Here is a 12,799-nt window from a genome sequence, read left to right as displayed (position 1 = left end):
AATTGAACCAAATTTTTCGTACAGCTTTCTGTTTGAGATACGGTCAGTCAGTTGTGTACCCAAAATGACCCTCTGGCAACTTCTGTGGAAAAAAAAATTGAAGATTCTCCTCTGTTTTTATGGCACTTGGTATTAACCAAGTGACATATACCAATCGCAAATTCTGTCGGTCTGTCGGTCTCTCTGTCGGTCCCGGTTTTGCTACTTTAGGCACTTCCAGGTAAGCTAGGACGATGAAATTTGGCAAGCGTATCAGGGACCGGACCATATCAAATTATTTTTCCCGATTTGACCATCTGGGGGGGATTGGGGGGCCGGTTAATTCGGAAAAAATAGAAAAAATGAAGTATTTTTAACTTATGAGCGGGTGATGGGATCTTAATGAAATTTGATGTTTGGAATGATATTGTGTCTCAGAGCTCTTATTTAAAATCTTGGAAAACACTTAGAGTGGAGGGATCGGGATGAAACTTGATGAAAAAATAAGCACAAGTCCCAGATACATGATTGACATAATCAGAACAGATCCGCTCTCTTTGGGGTAGTTGGGGGGAGGGGGGGGGTAATTCTGAAAAATTAGAGAAAATGAGGTATTTTTAACTTAAAAACGGGTGATCGGATCTCAATGAAATTTGATGTTTAGAAGGATATAGTGTCTTAGAGCTCTTATTTTAGATCCCGACCGGATCTGGTGACATTGGGGGGGGGGGAGTTGGGAGGGGGAAACCTAAAACTTGGAAACACTTAGAGGGGATGGATCGGGATGAAACTTGGTGGGAAAAATAAACACAAGTCCTAGATACATGATTGACATAAACGGAACGGATCCGCTCTCTTTGGGGTAGTTGGGGGGGGGGGTTATTTCTGAAAATTAGAAAAAATGAGGTATTTTTAACTTACGAACGGGTGATCGGATCTCAATGAAATTTGATATTTAGAAGGATATCGTGTCTCAGAGCTCTTATTTTAAACCCGACCAGATCTGGTGACATTGGGGGAAGTTTGGGGTGGGGGAACCTAAAATCATGGAAAACGCTTAGACTGGAGGGATCGGGATGAAACTTGGTGGGAAAAATAAGCAGAAGTCTTACATACGTGATTTACATAATTGAAATGGATCCGCTCTATTGGGGGGGGGGGGGGTAATTCTGAAAAATAAGAAAAAATGACGTGTTTTTAACTTACGAAGGAGTGATCGGATCTTCATGAAACTTCATATTTAGAAGGACCTCGTAACTCAGATCTCTTATTTTAAATGTCAACCGGATCAAGCGTAATTTGGGGGGGGGGCAGTTAGGGGGATCGGAAATCTTAGAAAATACTTAAAGCGGTGAGATCAGGATGAAACTGGATGGGAAGAATAGAAACCTGTCTAAGATACGTGACTGACATAACTGGACCGGATCTGCTCTCTTTGGTGGAATTGGGGGGGGGGGGAATTTTGAAAATTGAGGTATTTGTAACTTACGAAAGGGTGACCAGATCTTAATGAAATTTGATATTTAGAAGGATCTTATGCTTTAAAGTTCTAATTTTCAATTCCGACCAGATCCTGTGACATTGGGGGTTGTTGGAGGGGGAAACCAGAATTCTTGGAAAACGTGAAAATTGGGGTATTTTTATCTTACGAATAGATGATCGGATCTTAATGAAATTTGATTTTTAGAAAGAATTCATGTCTCAGAGCTCTTATTTCAAATCCCGACCAGATCTTCTGACATTGGGGGGAGTTGGAGGGGGAAATCTTGAAAAACACTTGGAGTGGAGGAATCGGGATTAAGCTTGGTGGATAGAATAAACAAATGTCCTTGATACGTGATTGATAGAATCGTACTGGATTCGCTCTCTTTGGGGGAGTTGGGGGGAGGGGTTCAGTGATTTGGCGAGTTTGGTGCTTCTGGACGTGCTAGGATGATTAAAATTGGTTTATCAATTTTAGGGCGATTTACCATTTGATCTCTTGGCTCTTAGCTCTTCTCGCCTTGTCACAAGTGCCATATGAGCTCTTAGCTCTTGTTTTCTTTACAGTTTGATTTATTGTTATTTTCACTATTTGTCTTTTTCTTTTTCTGAGGGTGCCTTATTGTTAATACAGGCGAAATATTTGTTATTTCTTTCTCTTGTATGAATTTCTGTGACCTACAATTCCCTTTCTGGCTTTTTGTTTTAATTGGTTGGGGGTTTAAGAAGGACACATTAAAAAAAAATAACATCAAAAATCTGTTTATATGCGTTTTTGTTAAGTTTTCACAAGCCAGAAAAACATTTCAAGGGGAGTTAACCCTTATCCCCCTCCTTGGATACGGACTTGCTTATTTCCTAAAGCTCTTAAAGCCTGAAAGTTCCAAATCATGCAAGATAAACAAAAATATGAGATTTATAATTAAAATAGTAAATAAGATTAACACCTTGATAAAAACATAAGGACAGAACTAAGTACATGCTAAGAAATAATATAAGACGTGTATAATAAGACAGAGTATATATAAAATGGTACTGGTAAAGAAAAAAACGATTCTTAATTTAGACTTGCCCTTTCAAACTTTCTCAGTAACAGTCTCAGTTCTATCTATTGTAAGAACGCTTGGTCCAACTTCTCATTCAGTTCTTTTTCTGCCTTTAATATATCTTTAAATTCTTCTTTCTTCAATTTTAACTCTTCTTTTTTGGTGTTCATACTTGATAAAATTTCCCTTTGTTCTTTTTCACTTCCCAAATCACAAAGCCTTAGCTTTAATTCCAATCCAATGACTTTCATTTTTTCGTTCTCAATTTGCTTCCAAAGTTTTTCACTATTTTCTATAAATCTATCAGTAATCTCCAGTACATTTTTGCACTTCTGTGACACATCTACGCAAAATTGCCGTAATTTTTTAGTGTCTTCAGTCACAGTTGGCTCAAGGATTGAAATTCGACCTGCTCGATCAAAATACACTTTTTGACTTTCGTCTCTCATTTTCTTGCGTTATTGTGCGCTAAACTTGTTCTGGTCGCTTAGCCTTCTTGAATTTGCTCTATAGTTCACTTTTGTAATATTCTGTTTCTAATTGTTTCTCTTGTTTCTAATAGAAACCGGCCTGATAAACTCGCCATCTACATAAATTATAAAGCTAGGTAGTCCTAAGATCTTTGTGAAGATAGATTTTCTGACTCTCGCTTATCAGAAAAAAATCAAGTCCTGTAGTGGCGGGTTTAACCTTTGCTTTGTAATACGGGAACTAAAGTTCAAACCCAGCTACAATCACATACTGCAGTGCTAGGAATGTCTTTTTCGGTGATGAGTCTATGGGAAAATGTCTCCATTTTAATCCAAACAAGGAAAAGAAAGATCAACTTTGTGGCCGCGCAATGGACAAGATCTTGCTTCTTGATTTAAGGCTCTCTCGTTCATCCCTGGCCGTCAGAAGGGAGTACATTAATCACCAAGATAATGTTTAGACTTTGCCCTATGATAAACTTACTGTATGGACATCATGTGGTGACGCATAGGGATCGATTTCTGCTTGCTGATACGGGGACCAGAACTCGATCTCAGCAGCAGCCAACTGCCACAGCGCTCAGAATTTGATTCCTTCAATAAATATTGCATAAGTGTCTTCATAATAGTTCAAAGAAGTAGAAGAAGAAAAGTTACTTAAATATTACTTTTGAATGATTTTTATATAGACAATATTTATTATTAATTTCTTGCATACACAATGTTTTAATTATTTTTGAATTACTATAGTTTACGTAATCTTTTAAGGAATATTACAAACATGAGCTTCTTGGGCTTAGTAACCAATTTACGTTTGTAATAGTTTTTTTTAGTATTAATAACTTAATTGATTGATAAAAAGAAATTTAATAAGAACTGTTAAAGGACCTCTATATTACCTTTTTTTTAATTTTCAGAGAAAAAACTATTGAACGTTTGACATTTTTGGACAATATTTATAGAGGAAAGCTTTAAATAAAAATGTTTTGTTTTCTTATAATTGCTGCTTACAATTATTAATTATCTGATTAATATTACCCTCTAAGGGACTCCCAGATTGATTGATTTTAACTGATTTTCACCATAGAGTCTGTCTTATTTTTCAATAAATAGCTTAAATATATCGATTTACAGCCGTATAAATTTCCGTTTGGGACACAGCGCTCCATTTATACTGCTTATCAAACTAGTTACCAATTATTTGATCTGAAACGGATTTTTTTATTTTATGTAAAGTGTTTGGTTAATAATCTTAAAAAAACTTCAGCTAAGATTTCAAAGGAGTCAAATTCCACATTTGGAGCAGATTTTGCGTTATACGATGAAGTGGGTATTCTTGTTGACACTATCTTGCCCATTTCGGAATTTATCTTTGATTTAAAGTTGAAAAATTAGTTTCTCCGGCCATCAAATTGTGTCCAACATTAATAAAAGCTCATCCTCTACGCAATTAAATTAAACTACCTCTCTCCTTCCCCAATATCAGTTGACCCTTCCCTTTAAGCTCAAAATCCATTTTATTCCTTCCCCTTTCAACCCCAGCTTAAACTAAACTTCTTCCCCCCACGTGTCCTTTACCTTACTATACAGACTCAGAGATCCCGAGGCCTCCTTCCGAGCCTGTCACTGCTGTATTCCTTGCTCGTGCAACCTTTCTTTTACCTTATCAACCGCATGTATCCGAATTTTACCTTATGTATCCGAATTCGATCCCTTACCTTCATTCCAAAAATGCGCAATATTCTACTTCAACTATAATTTTCTTAATTCCCTGCGGCCACGCTACCTCTATCTTATCCTCCAAAAAACAAAAATACGCTTCTTTCGCTAGCTTACTTTTACTCCTCAAAATTTTTATCCAAAACTTCACCATTTTTATTAACCTACTTAGTCCCAAATCCCCCTCCAGTACAACACTGTGATTAGATTTACGGACCCGAAAAACTATCTTAAAATAATTCCTTTGCATTCTCTCCAACTCCTCACTTTCTCTAAAACCCCACAGCTCACACCCGTAATGCATAACTGGAAGGAGTTTAGTCCTAAATAAATATTTATGCATTGCTAAATCCCTAATCTTTCGAACCTCACTTTTTAAAATTAAATTCATACACGTATATCCTTTTTGTACTCTATGCTTAACCTCCCGTGCATACTTACCATTCTAAAAAAACTTGGCCTCTAAAAAACGAATTCTTTTTTAATCTTTATAAAATCACCTTAATATTCAAATTGATCATCTTTCCTGAATTTTCCACCTTTCCTAAAAACTACAATTACCGTTTTCTTCTTATTTAATTCTAATCCTTTCATATCCAGATATTACTACCTTATGTTTAATAATGTTTGCATGTCTTTTGCCGATTGTGCTATTAGAGCTATGTATGTATGTATGCATGTATGTATATGTTTATTTCCCATCATATTGCAAAAAATACAAAACTGACGGAGTAATACGAGAAAAAACAAAAGAAAAAAACACACACACTTCTAAAAAACGAAATCAAACTCAGCATTTATAACATGAAAAAACTATGGGAAAACGTTTTTGTATTATTTTTGTATCAAAGTTCTTTCGAAAGTTTGTATTAAGTTCTTTCTAACTCTATAGCTTCTTGAATTAGAAAACTTTTATAACTTCTGAAAAAAAAATCTGCGGAGGCAATTTCTCTCAAATACCTGTTCTGTTGCCAGATAATTTTGCAAATACTGTTAAATTAAAGATTACCATTTTTATAAGAAGTAAAACCTACATTATAATGTTAGTTATATGACGTCGCATATGTATATAGACCTTTCAACTGTGTGTTTGGGGAAAGGATGGGTGTAGGGGAGGGGAGGCTGGCTGCCCTTCTATCATATTTGACCTTTAAAAAGGCCATTAGAACTCTTACTTTACAATCGAATGTTTTACTTTACAAAACTTCCCTTTTGAAGTTTCTACGAAAACTCCTCATACGAAGTGCCTTGGTTCGAAAAACCAAAAAAAAAAACATATTCAAATTTTAAATTTTCTTATAAAAAAAAACATTAAAATAACATATTGTGTTCACATTGCTCTTTACTTAGGCAGCACTATTACATTGCCTGTTATGCCTTCATACCTACAAATATTAGACTATAAAAAGGATGCAGCCCCTCATAGATAAATTAGCTGGCAAGAGGTTTTTCTGTCCAAAAAAATCCCACCAAATGGACAAACTCCAGAAGAATTATTAGTTAATCAGAATTCAGAGCCTTGCTGTACCGTTTACTGGACTATAATTTTCTCGGGGAGTGCCACTCCTCAAGGCTACCCTGCAGCGGCATTCTCCGTCATGGTTCTGGTTAGATTAACTCGTGAAAGGTTCATCTTGACGCCACTATGACGCCAGGCAAGCCGGATTTCCCTCTCTGAGATAGAGATGGAAGAAAGAGCTTATGACAAAGTGAAGGCCCCAAACCCTCTCACAACACCGGAACAATATGGGGTTGGTGGTCCCTCTTTTTAAATTACCACTCTATAAAAAAAGAAGAGTAAGAAGAAATACGTGCTTTGGATAAAGTGACTGTTTTAGAATATATTAAAAGTGCCATGAAAATACTAAATTCACTGAACTCACGGTTTAAGAATTACAAATAATGTTTAAGTAATAAGCTAATGTCTGGCAGAAATACATGGATAGTGGGGAGGGGGGCTGGGAAGGATCCAAACAAAATATTCACAAACAGAATAGTGAGAGTGTGTCATACCTAAAAAATGATGTCTCTGCGCTAGTGCCGGCCTGATATCACCTCAAACAGAATAGTTAATTACTTTATTCCAATAATTCATGGATTTGAATTGAATTCAAGGATTTTTTGTATGATCACTGGAAAACCAGTAGATTTAATATCTGTAGCACATTTATTCCTAAATCATACGATACAGTTCAAATAATAGTGGGGATAAAAAAAAATAAGAGAGTGGGCATAAACGAAAAAAAAAATCAGATGTAAAAAAAGGGAAAGGAGATAAGAGTGCATAACCTTTACTTAAGAACTTTCTCTGCTTTTCTGCGTGTCTTTAACTTTAAAACTTTATCAAAAATATTGGAATCATCACAAGAAACTTGTTTTTTTTTTCCAAAGTGAAATATGAAGAAGAAATTTGCAAAACTTAAAAACATTTATCCTGATTCTATTTATGTTACTTTTTCATAAGAATACAGCAAGGGTCAGAAGTATAAAGGACAGAAGGTTGAGTAAAGAATAATCAGAAAATGTCTTTTATACTTTCCTTGGTTTGCAACAATATTTCCTAACAAATCAGGATGGTCTTTTTTTAATAATACGATTATTTTTTAAACAGTTCGTGGTAACTAACTGTAGTAAGGAGCGACCCGACTCAATAGTAACCAAAACTCTAAAAAAACGGAATTTTGATACCAATAGTTACATCAAAAGAATCGCATTGCTGATTTTATATATATAAGTTCCATCAAGCTTAGTCTTATCTATAAAAATTTACGAGCCTGAGAAAATTTGTCTAATTTTAGAAAATAGGGGGAAACACCCCTAAAAGTCATGGAATATTAACGAAAATCACACCATCAGATTCAGCGTATCAGAGAATCCTTCTGTAGAAGTTTCAAGCTCCTATCTACTAAAATGTTGAATGTTGCTCAGTTTTTGGCTCATTTTTTCCCGAAGTCACCGGAACGAAATTATGAGATAGCCATTTTATTCAGCATAGTCAAAAAACCTAATAACTATTTCTTTGGGGACGACTTACTCCCCCACAGTTCCCGTGGGAGGGGCTGCGAGTTACATATTTAACCAGTGTTCGCATATAGTAATGGTTATTGGGAAGTGTACAGACGTTTTCAGGGAGATTTTTTTTTGGTTGGGGGGAGGTCGGGTTGAGGGGAGGGGGTTATGTGCGGGGGATATTTCCATGGAGGAATTTGTCATGGGGAAGACAATTTCCATGAAGGAAGTGCAAGATTTTCTAGCATTATTTAAAAGACAATGAAAAAATCAAAATGAAAAAGTTTTTTCAACTGAAAGTAAGGAGCAGCATTAAAACTTAAAACGAACAGAAATTAATCCGTATATGAAAGGAGCTGTTATCTCCTTAACGCTCCGCTCTTTACGCTTTTTTTGTTTTAAAAAGTAGAGTTGAGAGAAAGAGTCAAACTTCAGCGTAAAGAGCGAGAGGAGGGAACAACCCCTTTCATATATGGATTAATTTTTGTTCGTTTTAAGTTTTAATATCGCTCCTTACTTTCAGTTAATTTTTTTTTTTTACTTAATTAGTAATACAAAGACAATCATGCTGGGACTATTAAAATCATCCAAAACTCCGCAACAGACAGGGTAAAGACAGTAATGGCTGAAGAATTCCAGCCCTTCCTACGACCAGTGGGAACGACATCTTCATCCGTGTGTAACTGCCCAATGTATCTACTTTAAATGGGTAGCATTGATGTCAGAAATACAAAACTCTATTAAGTAAAAAATTCGTCTCATTGCTTTGCTGCAACACCTCATATTAGAAACAGTCCACTGACACAAGCTTGGCAAATATACTACTCATTATTCCGCTTAATTTTCTAGGGCCACCAAAGGCAGCGATTCGACGTGAAAACCATGCGCGTTTTCGTCGTGCGGTTGCTGATGAACAAAGTTGTCTAGCATGTTTGCAACACTGTCTGACCCTGGATCCGGAAGAAGCACCTCGTCGTCTGGTAGATCATGATAATGGATTGTACACTTTGGCAGTTTGTCTTTTGAGTCATGTTAATAGATCTCGGATAGCAGCTTTAGAGGTAGCTTATTTAACATTAATTTGCAGATTAAAGAAAAAAGCCCACTAGTTCTAAAATGATGTAATAAATCTTTATGAAAAGTATTGTTGGTTTTGGTTTAAGGATAAAGTCAAAAAGTGACATTGGGAGTTAAAAAAAAATGTGTAGTCCAACTTGGAAACGAGTTTAGGAGGAACCTGAAGAACAGAACTGGTTCTAAAGTGATATAATAAATTTTTAGGAAAGGTATTGTTGGTGTTGGGGTAAGCATAAAGTCGAAAAGTGACATTGGGAGTGAAAAAAGATGTGTATTCCAACTTGAAAATACTTTTAGTCCTGGCTTCACCTTATGGCGTAAACAGCGAGGCTTTCAATAGTAGTTCTTTTCCATGTTATTAGAATGTTATTAACAAAAATAAACTCTGGCCTATGAAAAATCTCAAGAAAAAAAAATCCCCTGGCCTTGGTTTCACCTATTAGCGTAAACAGCTAGGCTATAAGAGAGGTTTGCTTCCTCATATACGAAACAGCTTCTGCTCGTTTTAGTCTTAATGTAGCTGTTTACTTTATTGTTGAATCAATGGATAAATAAAAGAAATGTCCCATGGCTGCATCTCTGACCTGTGAATAAATCTCAAAAATTCATTTGGTCTTGGTTTCACCTCTCAGCGTCAACAGCGAGGCATTCAATAGTCGTCCTCCCATGGTAATCGACTGTCATTAAGAAACATAAACTCTGGCCTCATCTGTTAGTGTTAACAGCGAGGTATTCAATAGCTGTTCTTTTCGATGCTATTAGAATGTCATTAAGAAAAGCAAACTCTGGCATATGACAAACCTAAAAAAGATTCCTCTGGTCTTGGTTTCACCTCTTAGTGTAAACAGCGAGGCAATAAGAGAGGTTTGCTTTCTCATATACAAAAAAAACCTTCTATTTGTTTTTTTGTCTTAATGTAGCTCCTTACTTTGTAGTTGAATAAATGAAAAAAAAAAGTGTCTCACTGTGCATCTCTGATCCATGAAAAATCTTGAAAAAACTCCTCTGGTCTTGGTTTCACCTCTGAACGTAAACAGCAAGGCATTCAATAGTCATTCTTTCCTATGCTTTCAAAATGTCATTAATAAAAATAAACTCTGATCCGTGAAAAAAAATCTTAAGAACTGCTTCGGTCTTGGTTTCACCTCTTAGCATAAACAACAAGGCATTCAATAGTTGTTTTTCCCCATTTTATCAGAATGGCACTAAAAAAAATAAAGCCCAGGCCAATGAAAAATCTTTAAAAAAGTTGAAAAAATTTATAAGTTAAAAAAAAACAATAAAAAAAAATACGCTACAAACATTATTTTTCTAATAGGAAAAATCACGACTAATATATCTATATCAACTTTATTTCGCATTTCGAAAATATCACAAGTGAATTTCTTTTGTTATCAGTACATTGATTGTCTTTAAGACATGTAAAAAATAGTCCCAAAAAAAGTTGAACAAATTCTAAGTTAAAAAAAAATTAAAAGTTAGGAAAAACGAGTAAGTTAAAAAAGGGTGGCCAAATAGTTGGGGAGGGGCATTGGGGGACCCTTGTAGATGCAACATGGATGACTCAAAGTTCTTTCTAAAAGAAATGTTTATATAAGCGGTCATTCCCGTGAGTATTCTGATACAAATGGTTACACTATGCCTATGTTAATACATGCTGTCAAGTAAAGTTCAACACTGTATCATAACTTCTATTAATCCATTGGAAATCAAATAAAATGGTTTACTTGAGTTGGTCATTCCTTTGATTTAATTATTCTACTAGACCATTGGAATTGAAATAAACCTGACTACGTAACTGGTCATTCCTCTTATTCAGTGAAGGCTGAATATATGTTAATCATGTTCTAACAGGAACATGTAAATGAAATGCCGGCTTTTATATGCGAATGGGGTTTAGGGTGTAATCCTTAGAGCCTCAGGCTATATATTCCGAAGTATTGCCCCCTCCACTACCTGTCACGCTTTACACTTGATTAAACCTAACCCAGCACCATTTTACTAGGACTAGGCTTTTAGCTATATTTGAGACTGAAGTTAATTTTGTTAAAATGACATTACGCATCTTTCAAAAGTATGAAAAATAAATTGTTACTTGATCAAACCAGCACTTTTGATAAATAATATATATGTGTTAAATACATACCAGTACCATTATTTTCGCTAGAAACACGTTCAATTTTCACATTAAACGAGAGCTATGATATTTACAGTATTGGTTGTGCAGCAGGGGGTGTCAAGATTTACAATTGTCCTCGATGAGGAAGGAACTAGATCCGGATCTGTGTCAAACAAACTGAAAAAGCTTATAATGGACAAGATAAGGAGACTTTTTAAGGCACTGTTTCACTGTTTCACGCGCTTTTCGACATTCTTTTATCTTTTGTATTACTTATAGTTGTTATCGCGGGCAAGTGAAGTTCAGCCAAATGGCCACTACCGTGTGTCCGATGCGCTTTCAGCCTTACGTTTACGGTTTGGAGAACCAATCAGGTTGAAATTTTTAGTTGGAATGATGATGTCAGGAAAAGGAGAGCTCTTATTGGCTGGAATTAAGTTTTTTAATGCCCTTATTCTATCTGCCCCAACAGTGAGGGATAAAGTTTATCTGCAAAAGGAAATTGAAGATGCAGGTTTCAATGCCGATATGCTTGAAAAGGTAATACTTGATTTTCTTACCCAATAGAATAACCTTCTGGTACTGGCCTTATTTTCAAATGCAAACTAGAAAAGGATGCTAAAGTCTATCTTGTATTCATTTTGTGCATATGCTAAATATTTTTAATATGAAATGTAATCAATTTGAAAACCATGTTGTTTATCCCATGGGTTTGGGGTATAAATTTTAATGAATTATCTATTTCATTACTCGAAGGATAAAAAGTCTTCCAAACAAAATAAAGAGTGACATTAAAACCTTGAACAAGCATAAATAATATCATAGAATAAATAAACTTAAAACGAAAGAAATAATAGAAAGTGAATAAATGAAAGCCAGAAATAAATGCCTATTTGTTTTTTCTCTTTTCATTTTTTATTCCCTTTCTTTGTTTTCATACGTCATGCATAGCCAGTAAGGTCTCAGAACGTATTTAAATAAATGCTCAGGATGACATTAACGGATATTATTATGAATGAATAAATGGGGCCTAAAACAAAGACGAATTAAAGTAAACAATTAGTTCAAACCCAAAATGAGGAGAAATTGCCAGAAACGAAAGAGACACTGTGATTTTTTTATGTCTTAATTAATAGAAAACGCACTGTTCGAGAAATATAATGTTTTATTAAAGTGCAAACGATATTTTGTGATTTAGAGAGGTTATATTCTGTGTTTAGAGAGAAAATTTTGTTATTTTTCAATTCGTCTTAAGATTCATTTTAATTTTGGTTTGATTTAATTCGTTCATCCGTGCTAATGTATCTCATTTTTAAGTTTGACTTTATTGTTAATTTTTATTGCGGCTCATTTGGCTTTTCAATATCATCCTTTGTGTCTCATTGACAATATTTTGAAATAAAAGAAGGGTGATCAAATGAAAAAAAAATAATAATATTGTGTATTCGATGAAAATATGACAGATTATATTAAGATTGAAAAATTCTTGGCGTTTTGAGGAGTTGCAACAGAGAAATCCCTAGGTATTTCTTCCCCTGACATAAATCTATTTTAAGAGAATAAATCCATTTGTGAAAAATGATTATAAACAATTGTTCATCAGCAAACAAAAATATTTGACCGATTTTAGAAATTTAAATTTATAATTTTTAGTTACATAAGTTTATAATTTCATCTGTGTTTGTTCATGCTCTAAGAAATTGAATAAAAAAACAAGTTTTTTTAACTGAAAGTAAGGAGCGACATTAAAAATTAAAACGAACAGAAATTACTTCGTATATGAAAGGGGCTGCTTCCTCATCAACGCCCCGCTCTTTACCCTAAAGTTTGACTCTTTCTCTCAACTCTTCTTTTTAAAACAGTAAAAACCTTTGGTGTAAAGAGCGGGGCGTTGATGA

At 34.9% G+C, this 12,799-nt stretch overlaps 1 protein-coding gene across 3 annotated transcripts in view; it reads left to right on the top strand.

Moving 5' to 3' along the window:
• The window catches only part of LOC136026076 (uncharacterized), a 134,696-nt gene that overhangs the window by 96,734 nt on the left and 25,163 nt on the right, over window positions 1–12,799 (top strand). For all 3 annotated transcript variants that reach the window (XM_065702269.1, XM_065702270.1, XM_065702271.1), the window contains 2 exons: window positions 8,555–8,766; window positions 11,181–11,441. In XM_065702269.1, the coding sequence (XP_065558341.1) occupies window positions 8,555–8,766; window positions 11,181–11,441 (473 nt within the window). The remainder of the gene's footprint in view (window positions 1–8,554; window positions 8,767–11,180; window positions 11,442–12,799) is intronic.

Source organism: Artemia franciscana, chromosome 4 (assembly GCF_032884065.1).
Source record: "Artemia franciscana chromosome 4, ASM3288406v1, whole genome shotgun sequence".
Lineage (NCBI taxonomy): Eukaryota > Metazoa > Arthropoda > Branchiopoda > Anostraca > Artemiidae > Artemia > Artemia franciscana.
Note: the sequence above shows the minus strand (reverse complement) of the source record. Positions and strands in the feature narration are given on the sequence as shown.